Here is a 20,978-nt window from a genome sequence, read left to right on the forward strand (position 1 = left end):
TATATATATATATATATATATATATATATATATAAACACATACATACATACATACATACATACATACATACATACACATACACATATATGTATATATATGTATGTATATATACTGAAAGAGAGTTCTTACATGTAGATATAATATTACTAAAATTTAAATTTTATACATAATATAGTTTTCTTTTTTTCTTTTTAAGAACTTATGTAGTCGTTGGTTTTGATATTAAAGTATTATCTGATCTAGGCTCATCAATACATTCATTTTTTACAGGAACCACATTAACTGTATGGTGTATTATTTCAATATCACTTATCTGTGAAGTCAGTGTTACATTACTTAGTGAATTTGAATGAGGAACATCATCATGATCTTTTGTATTTTGCATTTGCTTTGTACCATTGTCACAAATTTCCACATTCGTATTTATGTTTACTGTATGTTTTTTCATATGAGTTGTTAAATTTCCACTATGATAGAAATCTTTTCCACAGATTTTACATTGAAATGGCTTAATACCAGAATGTATCCTCTCATGTATTGATAAATTCCCACTATGTCTGAATTCTTTACCACATACAGAACATTTATATGGTTTTACCCCTGAATGAGTACGCAAGTGTGTAGATAAATTTCCACTGTGACTAAACATTTTACCACATATTTGACAACCATATGGCCTTTCACCTGAGTGAGTCCTCATATGAATCGCTAAATTTCCACTATGTGTAAAGCATTTCTCACACTGATTACATTTATATGGTCTTTCCCCATTATGAGTTCTCATATGAATAAATAAATTACTCTTGTGTCCAAACTCTTTAAAACAAATTTCACACTGACACTTTAATTTCTTTGTCACTGTAGTTTCAGAAGAACCTTTTGGAGGTCTTCCTGGACGATTATGTCTTATAGAGGGAATTGCTTGCACAGTTGTTGCAGTTTGATTAACACTTTTAGACTGCTGTGAATATTGTAATCCTTGTGTTGATTGCGTTTCATCTGATAAATTCTGTTGGCTCTGATCAGAAAATTGAGTTTGTGTAGCAGCTTCCTCTTGATGTTGGTTAAGTTGAAATAATATGCCATGATGGAAGTAATCTTTCACATATGTTAAAGAACCAGTTTCCTAAAATAATATCATGTTTTTTTTTTTCTGTAGCTTTTCTTGTAATATCAACATAACAACCAGCTGATTTAAGAATCATTGAAAAATAAATGTTGATATGTTGACATGATGTTAATGACTTGTACTTGATGTAACATAAATTATATATCTGTTTCCAAGTCAAAGAAATTTTGTTATCATATGATATAAGTACAGTCAAATTCTTACTTTTAGAAGAAAAAAATATTCATTATTACATATTATGTAATATAATAGTAGATATCCTTTACAATTATAATGATTATTTACTTGTACTTGAAGCAGATCCTGACAGTTGTAAGTTTCATCTTTTTGAGGAAGATTTGCAGATGATTGTGCATAATCCCAAAATTGTGGTAACTGACGATATCTACATTCAGGATCTTGATTGATAAACAAAGGATATTTCGAATTATCTGAAGTATCAATCCTACCATTTCTACTGACATCTTCTCCTCCTACATATTCGTACTTTATTGGTATAGGACTAAACATCTGTAAATACATATTCCTAAAATATATTTTTTGACATCTGAAATTGATAGCAAACTTATCATAGCTATGTACATAAAAATGAACGTTTCTGGGATTTGAAATAAAAAAGATATAAACATCATTAGCAAAGTGTTATTAAGTAAAATATAAGTTTAAAAAAAAGCATACATGAAAAATACTCACACTTTCACTTAATAAATGTTCCTTGAAATCCAAAACCAATACTGCACAGTATTTCAGCACTTACTTGCTCAAACATTAATAACTAACTAAATATGACAGATTCGATAGATAGAGGGAATATGGTAATAATCTTCCATTCTTAATTTTTATCATAAAATAATTGTGACTACTGTTACCAGTCACCGTAAGATTCATCCATGGATCCATTACAAGATATATCCAATCTCTTTGTCTGCTTTCTTAATATCAGTAAGTATAGATACTATAAGATCTCCAATATACTCGTTCTGGCAGCAACGTGAATTGCTGTTAGATTTCAGCGACCTCTAACGGCACTTGAACGACTTGAATTTTTATATGAAAACAAATTCTATAGGTGTATCTACATTATATTTAGTTTGTGATTACTACTTTTAGTTATTTTCCTGCTATTAAGTATTCAACGATCATTGTAAGTAACAAAGCAGAAGACGTTAAACGATAAGTTTACGACGGACGTTGTCAGCATTTAACAAAATCGATGTTTTGGCAAAATAGCTTAATTAAACAACATATCTTGGAAAATACATAAAAGTAGTAAGAAAATTCTGATAATATATATAGTGTTCTTAATGTTTATATATATATATTGTTATGTATGATGTTTATCTATATTTAATACATGATAATTTAGATCCAATGTTAAAATAAATATAATAAGAAAGAGTTTAATCTTTGCGTAATGTTTATTTCAGATATTAAATATTAGATATGTGAGTTTCTGTACTATGCCTAGTGGACGCCGTAATGCTAGTAGTCGGAGTGCTCCGACTAGTAAATCACAATTTAGTTTTGCTTCATCCACTGGAAGAAGTAATAGTGGAGATAGAGTACTTGGAAGTGGAGGAGATGAAAAAAAAATAGATGACAACTATGGAAAGTTGTTAGCACCAAAACATGTACCTATCCCAATGGTACCGGTAGACGGACCATTAACATTTGAAGCTTTATCATTAGTTGTGTCAGTTGTTGCCGCATGTTTACAATTATTAAATCTGTATAGAACTGTCTGGTGGTTATCTCATTCATATAATTCATATAGTATGGTATGCTATTTTGATTAAATATTCTAAGTTCTTTTACAATGTAATAAATATATTACTCATAGAATATTATAGTATATTAATATACAATCTTGTTATAGTTACAGTACTTTATGCATACTTTGTTTCAGAATTTTTATCTTATAGATCCTTATCTTCTTACATTTATTATTACTATGATAGCACGAAGATTTGTTTATACATTGTTACGACGATTTGTTGATATTTCATCCCCAACTCGTTGGTTCCACATTGCTCAAAAATTAATGAGGTATAATATAATAAATTAAATAAATATAATTTTTGTAACGTTGAATATATAATGAATATTTTATATTTTAGGATAATTTTGTTATTTATAGTTCTGAGTATATTACTTTGGTGTTTATATCATATGGCAGAAAGGCACAATATAATGAAAATTTTCTATTTATGTTATCCGTTAGTATCTTCCATAATTTTATCTTTTGTAACTTGCTATGACATGAGACGTATATGCACACACACAATTATTTATTTTCAGAAGTGTATTTGTATATTTTTTGATGTTTGGTGTCAGTATATCACCTTTCTTTGATATGTCAGCAGCACCTCGACATGTAAAAGAAGATAAAAGAATGAAATATTTGTTGGGTATGTTATTTGATACTTTAAATTTACAGTTTTCTTAATAAGACAGTAAAAATTTAAAGCTTTTATACAGATACACCTTTACATAACTGTTCATTAAGCGCATCAGCAATCAGAGCTGAAGTTTCTACCTTCAGTACAGACTTTAATCGCCGATTAAAAAGAGCATTATTTGCATCAAGTAGTACCGCTTATGTTTGTGGTATCGCTCCTATTATATTTGTACCACAATCTCTACATTTCAACGTGCCATGGGTAGTACAATACGTTGTGCTGTTTTGGCTTGGAAGAATAAGTGCTCACTTCGCACAAGCTTATCCAGTAAGGTATATAAAATAATAATTAATTTTTTTTAATAGACTTGTACTTGTCTTTTGATGTTTACGACTGATTATTAAATTTAGGTATTGCGATGTACTACATAGAGCAGCCCTCCATTTAGGACGTTGGATAAAAATTGAGAATCATAATAATACATATGTGCAAGTATGGAACGATGGTGTTCTATGGCCCCACGGATCGGTTGTAAAATATAATAAAGAAACATATCGCTCGGAGGGTCTTTGCACTGCTGCAGAACCAGGAAATCGAAATCATTGTAGGTTTCATGTAAGTAGTAATTGTTTTCATTGCTTTTTATTCAGTTATTTAGAAAATATACAGAATTATTTCAAATATATTTGTAATTTATCTTTCACATAGACATTATTTAGCAATCCTACAATGCTTCTATGTTCTCTGCTGGGTCTTCAACTTCTATTCGTGGGTGCACAATTATTTATTTTAATACGCACAACAGAATGGTATCAAGTACTATCAATGACGTTATTACTTGTAATCAATTACTATACTTTATTTAAAGTAGCCAGAGATTACCTTGTTTGTTGGAAGGTGTATCGTGCTGAACAAATCATACAAGGAAAATGTCAGATGGTAATTAATTCTAATACTCAATAAACGAATGCGAAACTAATGTTTAAATTTTATTAACATTTGGAAGAAGAATTAAGAAAATTTGGCGATTATAAATAAATTATTACTTATATAGTTTTATTGAAAATAATTATCATTAACAAAATATGTAATATAATATATATGTAAACATATAAACGTAATTAAACCGATTTAATGAATTTAATAAATAAGAGTATATCGGTGTTCGATCTATTGATCGATCGATAAAATACAGCGTGCAATACTTTTATACTTGAAACTTGAAATGGGAAATTTTTAATGCAAGAGTTAAGTGTCTCTTAAGATAAAAAATATTAGATTGGCTATCGAAAAATATTCTGATAGGTCTTTCTAATTCACTGATCACTTAATCACTTGTTTGCGGTAGACTTAACGTATCGTTGATACTACATACTTCGTATTTATTTGGAAAAACCATCAAGATTCGGCTTTTCAGCTTGTATCTTGTATCTTTATGTAGTTCTTCATAATACTTAATAAATCTGTGCCTTTTATTATAAATACAAAAATATGAAAAATATAAATAGATGTTTTCAGAATTTTTGGTAATTATTCAATAAAGAAGTATTTTAAGCAGTTACAATAAACAAAAGATCAACAGGTATAAGAAAATAATGTATTGAATGTATTAACAAATGTTCGCTTTGTATTAATATCAATTAACATTTTCTATTTACTAATAACTAATAATTATTTAATAATAATAATAATGATCATCATTTTTCATAGGATAATGTTTGTTTGATTTAATAAATAATAATGATACGTGTGTATTTTGATTATTAGTAGGTAATGATGAAAAAAATATATGTACGCGCGCGCGTGTGCACATATATACAGTAGCGAATTTTTAAAATATAGCAATATAGGTGAAGCGTTTCAAATTTTACAAGTTGACTTCTTCGAAACTAATAAGTATGACAACTTGAATATATTTTTACATCGAATAAGAAGAGAACACAGATATTATTATTTATAATATATATTTTTAGATGTTATTTTCGTAAATTCCGTATTTCCTCTACCTTCTCATTGAACAGTGTTTTATAGATATCATTGTAAGTCTGTTTGATATAAAATAACATATTGATCATAGATTATATGGACAGCTTTTGTTGATTTCGATCCATCATCGAAAATTAAAAATTACCTTTAGAAATGTTAGTTACGTTTAGAAATGTTCAAGTTCAAAACAATAAAAATCGTAGTTCTTTTAAATGTTTATTAAGATGATTAAATTACATCATTCTATTTCATTGATTTATTATACAAATAATATTTAATTACAATAATATTATTATTACAAAGATATTAAATCAAAGTAATAAATTTAGATGGAATGAATGCGGAGATAAGGATTAAATTGAAACAAGACTTTATTTCTTATGAATTGTCATAAGTCGTCATTTTATTTAACAGTAACAAAATATAATTAGAACATTGTTCATTTATAATTGGTTGTCCCGAATCCAATTAAGGAAAGAATACACTCTGGTGAAGACATCTGGGGATCCAAGGGCACATGGGTGTCCGTAAGATACGATACCAATTTGGACACCATTGGCTACAAGTGGACCACCGGAGTCTCCCTGTAAAGATAAAATAAATCGATAATTTTTATCTTTCATTACTTTCGAAAGAGAATAATGGCGTGGTGTTATGAAATTGAAATATCGATCTAAACGTTATATTTACATGGCAAGCTCCTTCACCGCGTTTGGTAAAAGTACAAATGTGAGTGTTGGTCAATCCCCAGTGTTTGGCTTTGCAAGTTTGTTGGTTTACAATGGCCAAGGTAATTTGTTGGAGATTGTTAGGGATAGGTCCATTCAGCTATAATGGAAAAAGAAATTAAATCGTCTCTTGATAAAATGAAAGTAAGAAATTATTATCTCATCGATTACTCACGTAAATTCTTCCCCAGCCGGTCAAAACAACTGCATCTCCAGCTTTAATGGTGTTACTGACTGGCAATTTTACTGGTTGCACCAACCGAGTGAATGTAATGTCTTCCGAGACGCGTATCAGACCAATATCATTGGTAAATTTAAAAGGGTTGTAGTTCTTATTGACAATCAATTCCTCTGCCGTGTAAACTGCTTCTTCCTGATCTAAATGTACGCTACCTGCGTGGACAGTAACTCGCTCTACCGATTTTCTATAAAAGTAAAAGTAATAATATTGTAAATTACTATTGACACAGAGTCATTATTTATATTTTTTGTACAATTTATGTTTTCACTGCACTATTAGATGATTTGAACAAGTTAAATAAACGTACCCAACAAGACAGTGAGCCGCAGTAAGAACGTAACGTTTGCTTATGATGGAACCTCCACAGAAATGTCTGGGAGCTCTCAATGACACTTGGTATGGGTATTTTCCCACTGGTGCGTCAGTACCACCGACGACACGACCAGTTGGTACGCCTTATAAAAAATTATATATAAATTACATTACAAATGAGAATAGTTGTTGCTTCATAAAAACGTTTTTCTTTTTTTTTTTTATTTTAAAGGCATTTTATGTATAAAATTTTATGTAAAAAAGCAATAATAAATACACTTACTTATTGTACTTACCGTAAGCGGCGGTTGCCAGAAAAAGAATTAACAAGGTAGTGAAAGCCTGCATGGTCATGCGATTATTGATGATCGTCAGTGTTTTTTTCAGTATATATACACGTTTTTCGAGTAGCCATTGCGACGGGATATAAATTTAATTAATCTGTTCTGAAATCAGTTCAGATTTTTTGAGATTAATTATATCGACAAGTAGCTATGCGATAATGGGTACAATGACGTTGGATGTGGAAAGTACGGAAGTTGGCCCATCCTTGAGGGATTCCAGAGATAAAAAGTATTAAATATATCAATTGATCGACAAGTATTTACACGTTGGATCGATAATTTTTATCACATGAATAAAGATTATGATAACAATGATATCAATCAAAAGACTTGATTTACTTTTGCATGAAAGAGGATTTATGAACCAATTAATTAAATAGGTGTTATAATTTTATTTTATTGATATAAAATAAATTAGTATCTATATCTTAATTCTATAATGTTATTTTAATTCTCATTTTATTTATATTTCACATTATTTTAATTTTCAATTTATATTGCTGACATTCTTTTGTAATGTGATTTCGATTTTGAAATATTTCATCTTTAATATCGTATAATAAAAATATTGTAAAAAAATTGTAAAATAAAAAATTTATATTTATTTTAAACAATGCAATCTTTACATAGATTTGCATTTGATAATTTAAATTGGATTTGCTTTTCTGGTAAACAATACTGAAAAGCTTATACGTTACGATTTTTGTTAATCATATTAATGTCCATCTTTCTCGAAGATGGATTTGTTCATTTCATGAAAAATCAAGATATTGAGTTAGATATCAACTCTCTAACGTAGTAAGATAAAATTAATTAAAATCATGACTGTTATCATTATATCTTGTCGTTGAATGTAGGTGATTTTTAATAATAAGGTTACTATTTCAGTTATTAGTATTGTGAGTAATGAATTAAAGTTTCAAAAATATTTCATAATTTTTTATCATTATTTATTTAATATTTTTCATGTATTGTTCGTTATCAATGTAGTTCTCATTTAAAAGGCAAGATCGTGCTTTTTCTTCATGATTAATGTCTATGAATATCTTTTAAGAAGTTAAGGTCGGTTTATTTTTTATTATTAATAATTAGAAAAAAAGGAAAAGCACAATTAGTAATTTATATGATCGTACCTATGATTGATACTACGCTTTCTTATTTTTATCACTAAGATTTTATCTATAGACAATTGAGTTTTTATATCGGAATGATTTGTCGATATGCGACAGATAAATTAATTATTTTTTGTTTTCATATAAAAGCGATGTGATCTTTTTGTCTGATATTAATGAGATTTTTTATAAATATAAATATTGTACTTAATATGTAAGATCAGTCAATCGCGAGTTATACTTAATAGATCTTGTTGAAATTTATTAAACGGACGATACAACGAAGGATCCACTTTTGTTAATTTAGGTTTCTACTTATCTGAATAAGTTTTTATTTATTTCCTATTTCTTATTTGGTGTTTGATATAATTAGTTAGTAGATATTAATATTATAGAAAATTAATGAAAATAAGTGTATAAATAAGTTGTCCTTGTGAAACAAAAGGAAGTTTTCTTATCTTATTTCAAGTACTCATTTCATCAAATTTAATTGCACATAAGCAATTATATTAATATTCTAATTCCTTGAATATATATATATATATATATATATATATATATATATAATATATAAAGTTAAAGTTACAATAGTTAAAGGAAACAGCAAAATATAATTTGTTTGATCAATAATTTTTTCAGTTTTGATGATTGGAATATAAAATACGAATCATTCTTCATTTTATTGATCACTAGATGGCACAATATTCGTTTTTCTTGCTTTATTATTCAAATAAAAAAAAATTTTGATCATAGAAAAGAGCAACAATCTTTATTTAAATTTAAGAAAAGTAATTTAATTCATTAATCTTCTAATGTATATAGCGTATATGCATATGCAGCGAATATGTATAACTCCTCATGGATAATAAGCAGTTATGTATATTCTTTCCTTTATCTTTCATTTATCAATGATTTGCGAAGACGAACATGGAAGTTGATAAGAGAGTTTCTACCAAAGCTCTATTCTCCTTTATGTTCATTTTTCCCGACTTCCTGAAAGTGTCTGGCCTTATTCTCGTATAACGTGCCTAGCAAAAACTTTGCTATGAATGAAACAAACTGAGACAGAATGTTTACAAGTCATTAAGTCGACGGTACAAGAACGCTCGAGCTAAGAGACACAAATAACCAAACTTTTTCTTATATATTATGAATGAAAAACAAATTGGAATATGTCATGTTATAAAGCATTATTTTGTTCGTGATTAGTACTCAGTTATCAATATTAGCATGCGGAGTCATTAAAAGCTCATTAAAGTTATATTGCTATACTTCAAATGTATAATATAAATACTATGAAATATTAATTTCGATATCTAAAGTATACTCTTCAGAGAGAACATTTGTCATTAATTATTTTACGTCTCATGCATGGCAATTTTAATTAAATGTTTCTCATGGACATATCATATCCGTACACGAGTATGAAACAAATCGCCAATCGTTCGCAATTTTCTTGGAGGAGGGGCAATATATAGAAAAAAAGAGAAATTCGAGATGAGAAATAGTTTATTTCGTTGATTATTTCATAAATAAACGACTTGAAGTTATAGGAGCATCGCGTCTGGCTGACGTATGTGTGAGGAGATCAAGATTCCCCGAGGATTAGAAGAGGAAGCAATCACGAATAACAAGAACCCTTCGACTAGTGTAAGTCTTGATCCTGTTAACAGGATCATCCTGCTCTCCGACGCATCGATGGAAGCCTTACTAACCGGTCGTGAGATAGAATCGGATGCGTTTGGATTATTCTCCGACGTGCCACGACATATTCTACTATATTCAAGCATATTCTACCGTATTCTTTCGTATCTATCGCGAATGAGAATTCATGCCGTACATTTCCATTGTTTGCTTACATGAATACGAGGCAAATACGGACGGCAAACGATGAGGATTCTCTTAAGAAAAGAACATATATAAACACACATACACACACACACACACACACACACACACACGCACGCACGCACGCACGCACGCACGCACGCACGCACGCACGCACGCACGCACGCACGCACGCACGCACGTATGTATGTATGTATGTATGTATGTATGTATTTATATCATTCTCAGCGTCGATTTTAAAACTTTTCATTTAACATATTGCAAAAGGTATTTAAATATCTTGGAAACTATTGCGTTAAATCAAACGTAACGTACACGCTCGATTTATTTCAGCAACCACCAACGATTCGTTATCGATAAGCGCGAATAGACATAGACAGTGTATATATCTACGAAATTCGTTTAAAGCCGAAACTTTACGGTAACGTAATACGGATGAGAACACAGATATTAATTAGGTCATAACAATATCGTGAGCACGAAACGATGCGTGCGCTTCTAATTAAGTACGTGCTTCCGATCGACGTACGCGATCGCTTTGCGTGCTTTCATCGACGAAATTAGAACGATTTACCTGTGACTATGAATTACGTTGGTTTGCTATACGAATACGTGAATATAGTATCGTTAGATCAATGAAACTCTTTGCTGGGAAAGATTCTCACAAGCTTTCGCGATTAGCTGTATTTTTTAAGGATTTAAATCCGATTAGTTATGCACGGTCACCATGTATTTACATATGCATATCATTTGTTCTATCACACAGGGGAATAGACTCTTCAGCATCGGTATTATCCCACCAGACATATACCCTTTCTCTTTCTATCCTTCATTTTACTTGCCTTTTCTATCTTTCTATCTCTCGTTTTGCTCTCTCGTTATCTTTCGTCTTTTCACATACACAAATCGCATTACCTCGTTGCTAAAAATGAGCCATGGTCGGAACGATTTGATATGCGACAGGCATAACCGAATTAGTGTCTTAATACGACAGATGGTGATTCCAACGTAATAATAATAATGCTCAATCAAGTATGTCGACTTTTCTAGGATTTGAGAAATCATCTTATGAAATTAGAGATCGCAGGAAGGACATGAAAATAATTTTCGTTTCATGTATTGCGTGAAATCATGAGAAAGTTCAAGCAGATCGAGGTTTCATAGAAAAAAAGAATCGAGACCAAGAGAAGTTGCGAACGTGACTCATAAAAATAGCGATTTTTTCTCCACTGTTGCTTGTTTCGAATGTTATGATTTTTTAAAACGAAAAGAGAGAAATAGAGAGAGAGAGAGAGAGAGAAAGAGAGAGAGAGAGAGAGAGAGACGTAAAGTTTTTTGGTTTGTCGCGCATCAAATTTTTCCATGACAAGGGAGATATTTCTTTTTTAACGCATCGAATGATAATTATTCTTGAAAAAATTACCGAACGGTTCTCTATTTAGGTCGAAAGACTCTCTTTCTCTCTTTCTCTTTCTTAAGAAATCGATGGGAATCTTCCTGGATGCCGAGTCGTGGGTGCGCCGAGCAACGGCAAAACTCAGCACGAGTTCAAGCTTTGCGTTGAGCGGGCCCGATGCTTTACTTTTATGCCCCGTAATTATACATTCTTCCATTCGATGCCTCTCGAAGTTTTAGGGTTACACTTAGAGTGTCCAAATCGGCAGCTTACGTTTCTCGAACGCGTAACTCTCCCACGACCCACAGTGCGATGTCCTCGAGCATTCTTCTCAAAAGTTTTTTTTTCTTAGTTTTTTAAAGAACAAAGAGATGCAATGTTGACAACAGCAGTAGATTCGAAGGAAAATGGAAGAAATCAAATTCATCAAGCTTTTGTTTTGAGAAAATATTTCAGTAAATAGAACTGCACTATTTCTTTCCATGATCTTATCAAATATATATTCTAATAAAAACTTAAAGTATTGATTACTAAACGTATCTAGATTCCAAATATATTGATAAATAAAATTCATACGATTTTATTTGTTTTCAAAACATTGTGAGAAATCATTGATTTGTCATCTATATTATTTTTAAATGAAAAAGTATATTTGAATGAATAACTCCTATAATTTCATTTCAGGCTGTATAACATTTTCGAAATATAAGACGTATATCGTGAATTAGCTATATAGTCGGCAAATTTTCTCGAAAATACATAGATCGTGATTAATGTGGTCGACATAGGTTGGCGCTATGCCAACGAATCGAGGATCGCTTAGCGTGAAGTTTACCTGATGAATTGTTCTCACAATTATCATGATCTACGGGTTCTCGGAGGTATCCCGAGAAACACGAAAGTCTCGAGAGCGGTCCGCTAATCTCTCCTCTCTTTCGACGAACCCTTTACTTTGGGTAAACCTCGAGTCCACCTCCTTCCTTTCTTTCTCTCTCACTTCGTGCTTGTTTCTCGCTCTTAACGCCGACAACCACCCACAATTTCGACTCTCTTCTCCCTCCCTTCCTCTGTTGTTCCTCTGAATTCTCCTTCTTTCTTCCTCTCTTTTACTCTTTCTCTCTCTCCCTCCCTTCCTCTGTTGTTCACCAAGAAAAGCACGCAGATATTCAGCACACAAAAATCTCGGAAATTCTTGCTTTGATGGAGAAACTATAATTATCTTCTGGGCTATGAGGTATGCAGCGAGAATAGGTACGCAAGAGCGATTCCGAGATTCGGATTATCGAAAAAGAAGAAATTATTTTTTCTCCCACGTTTGTATATTTCTTCGAACTATAAGCAGGATTTTTCGTAGATATTGAAGACCGCAATAATCTTTTTCTTCGTCTCCTTTAATTCTTCGAGTTCGTTTCGAGAGTACGCGCGGAAGAGTCTTTTCAAGAGCGTGTCCGTGCGAAATGATTTATGAAAGGACTTTCGACCGCGATAGGAATGACTGACCGCTTTACGTACGAGAGAGAGAGAGAGAGAGAGAGAGAGAGAGAGAGAGAGAGAGAGAGAGAGAGTATGAGAAGGGGGGAGAGGGAGAGAGAGAGAGGGACAGAGAGAAAACGCACCGACGCTTACAGTGAGTTGATCTAATTGAAAGCGTGTTATTATGTGTTGAATTAATGAAAATCACAAGTATTATCGAGTGAGTGATGATCGGACCTCGAAGAGAAGGCATTCTTGGACGGAAACGTGCGATTTCTCTCTTTTTGGGATCCTTCCAACAAAGGTTTGTGTAATGATCGCGTCTTGGACCTTTCCTAATGTTTCAAATTCGTGATTAATAATAGCGTTATTTCGAAAACGATTTCTGTTATCATCGAATGTATATTATTCTATCTTTTGTCAATACTATTATTTTTTATTACAATTATTTTATATAATAATTATATACAATTGTTTTATTTTTTATCATTCGATGATTATTCTAATTACTTTTAGATTCCTTTTCTCTAAACCCATGATACTCTAACATCCCTCTTCGAAACTCGAATTGATAATTGTCCCATCGTACGGAGACAGACTCGATGGTTCACGTTCCGTTTAAAGTGCAGTGTCATGCGGATAGCCAAAATTAGGGTTATAATCCCTCGTGCCATCTGATAGACGATTCACCCTTCGTATCGACGTCGCTATTTACCGATAGTATTTTAACCCTCGATTTGTCGTCAACAGCTTCTAAGCCCATTGGGAATCTCACTGCTCGGTTTTTGTCCGCCAGTCACGGGAACGACATGTGCTGATTAGCATCGAGATAAATAAAGATAGAAAGTAAAGGGAGGTCGTTTCGTACCTGCGATTGGGAAGTGCCTGTCCATTAACTCTATTAGGAATTATATCGAGTCGATAGAGGAGATCTTGGAGCACAAAGTAAAGCAATATAATACGTTACATTTTTCGTGTAGATGTTTTTATTTTATCTAAGTATTTCTTTTCATATGTATCTATACATGTGTGCAGACTTACAGACATGAATGTAGATATTAAGTAAACAGGTCTATTTATAAAGTTTGCATATTTTTGTTCCAGGAAAGTATCTATGTTAATAAAATATAATAAAATTCGAAATGGAAAGCAAATCTACGGAAGGACTGATATTGAGGATAGCCAAGCAGCTATCGATCACAACATTAGTTTAGGAAATGACCCAGACGCAACCCAGCAGACAGAACATTTTGATAATTCCCCTTTTTTGTGTGCGATACTTGGGAGCGTGTAACGTGGAAGAGATCAAAGGCGTCAGTAGCACCTGTCCTCTAACCCCGCCTTGTCATCTAGCAGAATTGCGCCAGGAGGCAGGGGATTCCGGCTTTCTCTCTCTCTCTCTCTCTCTCTCTCTCTCTCTCTCTCTCTCTCTCTCGATCTCTTTCCCTCTTGCTTGGTCTTTTCCTTTCTGTGCACAGTACGCAGGTCTGATCAGACTCTCTGTATGTGAGAGATTGTCTTCCTTCGCCTTACTTTGTACCCTCGGACCAGAGATGCTGGGATTAAATTGCAATTACCTTTATTGCGAGTACGAGACCCTTTTGCGCCAGGTACATAGTAACAAAAAGAGGATTTTGGATTAAAACAATAAAAAGCCAAGCAACGAGGTTTTTAGCTCCGAGCCATGGAACGGTTGCTTTTGATAATGAATCGTTTATCGAGCTATCTATTTGGAAAAACTCGGTTGATTAGCATCAAATGAAGAATTGATGTCGCCAATTACGTCTTCGATTGATTATTACTCGAGTGCTACGAGAGTCGAAATAACTCCGATAAGCATACATAAGTCATCCGTCTTGGCCTGGAGGAGTTCGGTCAAAGTACCCTAGAATTATCGCTAAACGTTATTGCCTAGACTCCATAGATCTTTCGTATAAAATACTAGGTTATCTTTATATATAAGTTTATACCGTTTATATGTTGTTAGCAGTGAGGGTGGAACAGTCGAGTCTAGAATTTCGCTGAAATGTGGCGTTAAATCTCCGGCCTTAGTAGTATCCGCCACATTTAACGGCTTTTTTTGACCTTTCTTATTTTCTTCTCTCTCTCTCTCTCTCTCTCTCTCTCTCTCTCTCTCTCTCTCTCTCTCTCTCTCTCACTTTCTCGAATTAGGACCTCCGCACTCGCGCACGCACGGTACCGAAACATTCCTCTCCAGCCATATTCACGATCGTGAATTTACATTCTACGTATAAAAGGCGAACTACTGAGCTAGCTTTTAACAAATCGTTCTACCATTGAAATGTTGCTTTCGTCAACGAGACCGCTTCGTTTACAAACGCTCGTGTTCACTCGCGACAGTTTCGTCCTCTTTTTTTTTTAAGCTTCTCCAAAGGGCTGGCCGAGGGTGAGTGCCGAGTGATATGGCCACAGACGAAGCATAGTAGTGGGTAAACGAAACTGACCGCTTTGTTGTTGTTGCACGACAGTGGTCGAGGGATATAATTCAGCGTTGTAACATACCGCAAGAGAACAGGTATAAAGCTCAAAGCCGGCCCGAACGTTTCTGCTGTCGCAACAACCGTAACAACAACGGCAGCCAGTAGAGGCAGAAGCCGTTCTACCGTCATGATATTTTGAATAACATGCATGACGCGCATGTTATTCTCCGTGCCGTGTGTCAATATCAGACGATGTCAGTCTCGATGATATCGGCATTGATGGGAGTCGTTCGTTAAAATTGGGAGGAGAACACGTTTTACCGTTCCAATTGTTTACCGAATATTCCGTTCTGTCGCTTTATTTAATAATTAGAGAGAAAAAAGAAATTGATAATAATCTATAGATATTTAATTTATATCACAAGTTTTTGAAGTATTAAGTCTTCGGATTATTCACTACAGAGTTTAAATAATATTTGTATAATTTAAATTTTGATTAGATATGAAAAGAGAGAGAGAGAGAGAGAGAGAGACATTCTATGAGCGTGGTTTCGAAATACTTAAGTCGTTCGGATTAAGTCCGAATTGTTAATCGATTATACTCCTCGGTCCCATAATCCAACCACGAGGAAAAAAGAAAAGGGGTTTCTCATAGGACGTATGAGCACTGTAAGCGAGGTGGACACCCTGACTGATTGTGGTTGCGACGATCTTGACGTCTTCTGGGAGTTCTCGCTTTTTTCCCATCTAGATTTGTTTAAAAGAATAGCGTTATTTTTTCTGTCTTATTAAAATTATAGAATTCTAATTGATATTTTATAGAAGAATTTTGATAAATAATTTCTTTTAAACTTTCATTAAAATATTAAACGATCTATCTTTTAAGAGAGATTTTTTAAGATTATTATAATTATAGAATGTCTTATATACATGTGTTATATATTATATGTATATATGTTATATCGTGTGCGTGCGTGCGTGTGTATACAATGTATATATGTATATAATACAATGTGTACATGTATATAATAACATGGTAAAGATTTCTCATCGTTTCGCGAGTCTCGGTAAGTAAAACTTAGGAAAGTAAGAAAGGATATTCTCCTCCCTCTTTCTCTTTCTCTCTTAATTCATTGTTTCAGTTTATCAAATAACCGCCTTCCGCGAAGTGGAGATTACGGCGCGTAGATTTGCTTTGCGGTGCACCGGACCGTGTGATTACCGAAGTTCGGAGGCCATAGTGCCTCAGACATTTCGTGGGCGCCATTCGCTTGAATGGACAAAGCTATGCGCGACTCGTGTAGTTGTTAATGGTGCCGGTAACAGATATTTCAAACCTAAATTACATTTCGCGCGAAAACTACTGCGATTTCGTTGGCGTTCGCGCGCGTGATATCAACTCTCTCTCTTTATATATACATCTCTCCAATATATATGTACCTTTCCTATCTATACATGTTTGATGGAAACGACGCGAATTTGAGACGCTCCGCCGATCCTCGGACTCTGATATCCGTTTATCTTGCGCTTCAGACGTTGAAGTAACTATCTCTGTACACTACAAGTTCGATCCTTCGTCCAAGCCAAGCGGATTACCGAAACTTACTTTACAACGTTTGCGCAAGCGTTCGATGAATTATCGGGAAAGGAAATCGAACAATCCTTTCCGATTATTTTTTTTTCTAATTGTATACGGGAATAATTAAAGATTTTAATACAAAACAAAATTGCGAAAAATATTATTATTTTATAATATTTTGCTTTATTTGTAGCAAACAATTGTCGATTGCAAAGGTATGTAGGAAAGTTTCTTAAGTCTTGATAAAATTATAGCATATCACTGAAGAATCAAAAATGTGAATTTAATCAGTTTAGGGCGATGTAGCATTGTGTGTGTGTGTGTATGTATTTATCCGTCTATTTGCTCTTTATCTCCAAAATCTGTTAAATATATCCGAAGTATATCATAATTAGATGATATACTTTTTATTATATTCTTTTATATAGATTTTAAATATGACATAAAACGTTATTTTATTTATAAACAAAATTATTAAAGAAATTGATATAATAGAAAAATAAGTTAATAATAAATTCTGTTCATATAACAAATTAACATTTTCATCATTTTATAAGATTTTGTTTTTATAGATTTCGTACTTTGAACATTTATTTTCATAATAGTATAATAAAATATTTATTATCAATGATTTGTATTTTTGTATCTTTTTCATTTTTTTAAGGTCACGAAGAAAAATATTTTCAAAATATACTTATCCATGGCACATTACATTATACATGGCAAGGACCATCAACTTTTTCGAAGGTTCAAATGACGTTATGTTTACAGCTGGATCATGTTTTAGAAAATCACGTTGATACGTGAGATTATTTCCTGGTGTATTGATTGATAGCAGAATACGCTATCAAAAACGGAGATTGTTCGTACATTATAGCAAAAAAAAAAGCATCGTGTTTACAAAATATTTAACAGTACTATCGTCTTTTTCTTCATATTTTAGGATCTTATTTTCATATATATCGCATTGAAATGACTTACATATTTTGATGGTTTGGATTAATAGATCATTCATTTTGATGATTTATACGTTTGTATATCACATTTTTGTTTTATAAAGTTTATATACTTTTGAATAATATTATAGATCGAAAAATTATGTATTTTCTAGTCGGCCATGACACAGACCGTTTAACTGCTTGACATTTCACATAGACATTACATTGGCTTTTTAGATGCTAGTAAAGGGACAAAAGAATTTCTCGTATTTTCACGGGATAGTGTTCGCTAATCAGGGCATATTCGTGAAGATAAAAAATTGATATTCTTGGCGTTCTCTAGAGAGAATGGAAGAGGAACATAGAGGAATATTCTTTTTTCTCGAATTTTCGAGATTTCTGTTCGAGATTATTGTATTGTACTATTATATTATTTAGAAACACATTATTTGTAGGTTAAAGCAGTAAGAAATGTATTAATATAATATATTTTTAAAAATTTGAGACAACTTTTCTATTCTCTTATTGAAATTTATTAGATATAGTTTTTTTATGAAAATATTTAAATTGTACTATCTGTGTAACTGAAAAAAAATAAAGAACATTTTATTATTTAGTACATTTTTTCCAATAAATGACAATAATGTCTAATTAATTTTAATTTTCTAAAGGATTTGACTGACCGCCGAATGTTTGTAAATTAAGCTAAAACGATGATGTATCACGTATTTAATAATCAATAATTTTTATAGATTCTTAATAATTATTATTGACTATTGTTATAAAATTTATTGTTATTTTTGTAATACATTTTGTATGCATTTTATCACTAAAATATTAATTATATTTTATAATTTCCTAATTTTTTTTTGTTATATCTATAGTTAATGTCTGTATACATTCTTATAAAGAAATACAATTTTTATTTTTAATTTTATATTTTGTGAATATTACGTACCTATTTTTATTAAATTACTTTACTATTATTAACTTATTATTAACAAATTATCTTCGAGACAGTTTTTTTATTTAATATATTAATTGATCATAGAAAAATATTTGTGAGTGAGTGCAATTTATGATTTTATTTGTATGTTGTCTTTTATTCGTACGTTTACAATGATTGTATAATTCCGTTTCATAGTTAAACCGTTGTTGTACAACAGCTTGCACATGACGGATAAAGTAAATTCTTCTGTCTCATTTTATTGGTGATCTTTCCACTTGGGGATTGGCAATATACTGGTATTACGTATTTATGATATAGATACTTTTTCGCGTTCACACACGTAATATATATATATATATATATATATATATATATATATATATATAATAACCATATATAATATTTTCAGACTTCATTCAGTATTTTATAAATTGTTAGAATTGTGTGAAAAAATTCTTGATTGTGTATTTCTGATTATCTTTTAGGAAATTTGTCTTCGCATGAGGACATAAATGAAAACAGTTAAGCGTTGTGCTGGTCAAAATCAAGGGACATTCTTTCTAATGTGGTACTTTTGGATAAACTCATCGATTGAGATTTCTTTTTAAAATAGCTAAATATGTATCTAATAGTGTACTATTAATATACCAAGTTAAGCATAATCACTTAACCGAAAATGCAAGTTATTTTATTTTATTTGAAATATAAAAAATAATATGATTTACCTGTTATAAGAAGTGTCGGAAATGACAGCCATCGTTTTCGATGCACTGAATACATTTCTTTGATATGGGTCTGTTTATAGAATTCTCGTCATAGATAGAACTAATTAAGTATTCTATAAATATTGTTAATACCTACACGCATACATAAACACACAAATAATTAATTATAGAAATTTATTTATTTTTTAGAAAATAACTAATGTAGTTTGCTGGTTTCAATGTAGTTATTATTTTAACTATTTATTCTTTTGGCTATGTTTTTAATGATTAATTTTTAATGATATATAGCTAATGAACTACAGTATAAAACTAAATGTTTATCTTTCAATAATTATAGTTTATAATACTTAATCATATAGTTTCTCTCTTAAAATATAATATTATTCATTATTTTATAAATAGTATATAACAATAGTATTAATTATATTATAATTATTGATGACCCTTCCATCCTTGAAGGTTATTTGTTGCCTTTAAAAATGACTTCAAGAAATATACTTTGTGAAATTTGTGATATCTCTTGTTTTACAGTTTTTTTCTTTGTCTTACAGTTTTTGTCATATAGCTATAGTTAATAAATTTTAAGATTAAATTAAATTTTAACCCTAAGCGCATGTAAGATCTGCATCCTAGAATCGATAACTTGTGCGAGAATCTATAAAGATCCAAGTAAAATTTTGTATTTTTTAAATGAATTTTTTGGATTATTTGTAAGAATCACAAAATAGAGTCAGTGTTTGTTTGACAAATTAGATTTTTATTCATTCTAGAAATTAACGAACTTTCTTAGGTATACAGATTAGTTTATTGCGCACAAAATATTTATAAAATCAGTGTTTGCTTGCATCGTTAGCAGTCATATAGACTGTACAAATTCCGCGAAGTAAATTTAGTATTTGTCCGAAACTAATAAATAAACATCGCGTATTTGAATCAATGCATTAGAGAAAACAATGAAAATAAGTGTACTTTAAAATCACAATTTTTTCCTTGAGAGATAAGTAAATTTCTAAATTTTGTAGCTTTTCTTCAAATATCTGTTATAAGATATGTAAAAATTAAATTTTGTCTTTTTTAGATCATTTATGAGTTTATATCTTCAACCTTTTATACTTTGATGTTGACCTATCAAATTTTCAACCTAATACAGATCAATCCACCTTTCTGCACGGTGCAAATTAGTATTTTCGAACTATTAGACAACAGGTAGCGAGTGAAGAAAGTAAAATTCCTTCAGCATCCGTCAGGTCGAGGATGAATGGTTCAAATCAGTACGAGTTATTGGGTTGAAGTATTTTGAATATATTATTGAGAGAGAGAGAAAGAGCGAGCGAGCGAGCGAGCGAGCGAGAGAGAGAGAGAGAGAGAGAGAGAGAG

At 31.5% G+C, this 20,978-nt stretch overlaps 4 protein-coding genes across 5 annotated transcripts in view; 2 read left to right on the forward strand and 2 right to left on the reverse strand.

Moving 5' to 3' along the window:
* Window positions 1-189: 189 nt before the first annotated feature.
* LOC122636877 (zinc finger protein 8-like) lies at window positions 190-2,109 on the reverse strand. Of its 2 annotated transcripts, none has more exons than XM_043828535.1 (3): window positions 1,824-2,109; window positions 1,335-1,640; window positions 190-1,127 (listed from the first exon to the last, which is right to left on the reverse strand). In XM_043828535.1, exons 2-3 carry the CDS (start codon window positions 1,638-1,640, stop codon window positions 201-203), a joined length of 1,233 nt encoding a protein of 410 aa, XP_043684470.1. In that variant the 5' UTR covers window positions 1,824-2,109; the 3' UTR covers window positions 190-200. The 2 variants fall into 2 exon arrangements, with proteins under 2 accessions (XP_043684470.1, XP_043684479.1); XM_043828544.1 differs by having other exon boundaries at window positions 1,416-1,640; window positions 1,824-2,103.
* Window positions 2,110-2,221: 112 nt separating this feature from the next.
* LOC122636849 (transmembrane protein 39A) lies at window positions 2,222-4,508 on the forward strand. The gene is made up of 8 exons (XM_043828485.1): window positions 2,222-2,399; window positions 2,558-2,908; window positions 3,037-3,176; window positions 3,248-3,346; window positions 3,429-3,538; window positions 3,609-3,861; window positions 3,940-4,144; window positions 4,238-4,508. The coding sequence occupies exons 2-8, from the start codon at window positions 2,591-2,593 to the stop codon at window positions 4,490-4,492; spliced, it is 1,380 nt and encodes a 459-aa protein (XP_043684420.1). The 5' UTR covers window positions 2,222-2,399; window positions 2,558-2,590; the 3' UTR covers window positions 4,493-4,508.
* Window positions 4,509-5,868: 1,360 nt separating this feature from the next.
* Window positions 5,869-7,251, reverse strand: LOC122636973 (chymotrypsin-2-like). Its single transcript, XM_043828723.1, has 5 exons — window positions 7,093-7,251; window positions 6,792-6,939; window positions 6,419-6,668; window positions 6,206-6,343; window positions 5,869-6,099 (listed from the first exon to the last, which is right to left on the reverse strand). The coding sequence occupies exons 1-5, from the start codon at window positions 7,148-7,150 to the stop codon at window positions 5,959-5,961; spliced, it is 735 nt and encodes a 244-aa protein (XP_043684658.1). The 5' UTR covers window positions 7,151-7,251; the 3' UTR covers window positions 5,869-5,958.
* A 4,129-nt stretch (window positions 7,252-11,380) lies between these two features.
* Window positions 11,381-20,978, forward strand: part of LOC122636765 (transcription factor AP-2-epsilon) — a 162,605-nt gene continuing 153,007 nt past the window's right edge. The window contains exon 1 of the mRNA XM_043828389.1: window positions 11,381-11,425. The gene's annotated coding sequence lies outside the window, so the exon portion shown is untranslated. The remainder of the gene's footprint in view (window positions 11,426-20,978) is intronic.

The sequence above is a fragment of the Vespula pensylvanica genome, chromosome 1 (genome assembly GCF_014466175.1).
Source record: "Vespula pensylvanica isolate Volc-1 chromosome 1, ASM1446617v1, whole genome shotgun sequence".
Classification (NCBI taxonomy): Eukaryota; Metazoa; Arthropoda; class Insecta; order Hymenoptera; family Vespidae; genus Vespula; species Vespula pensylvanica.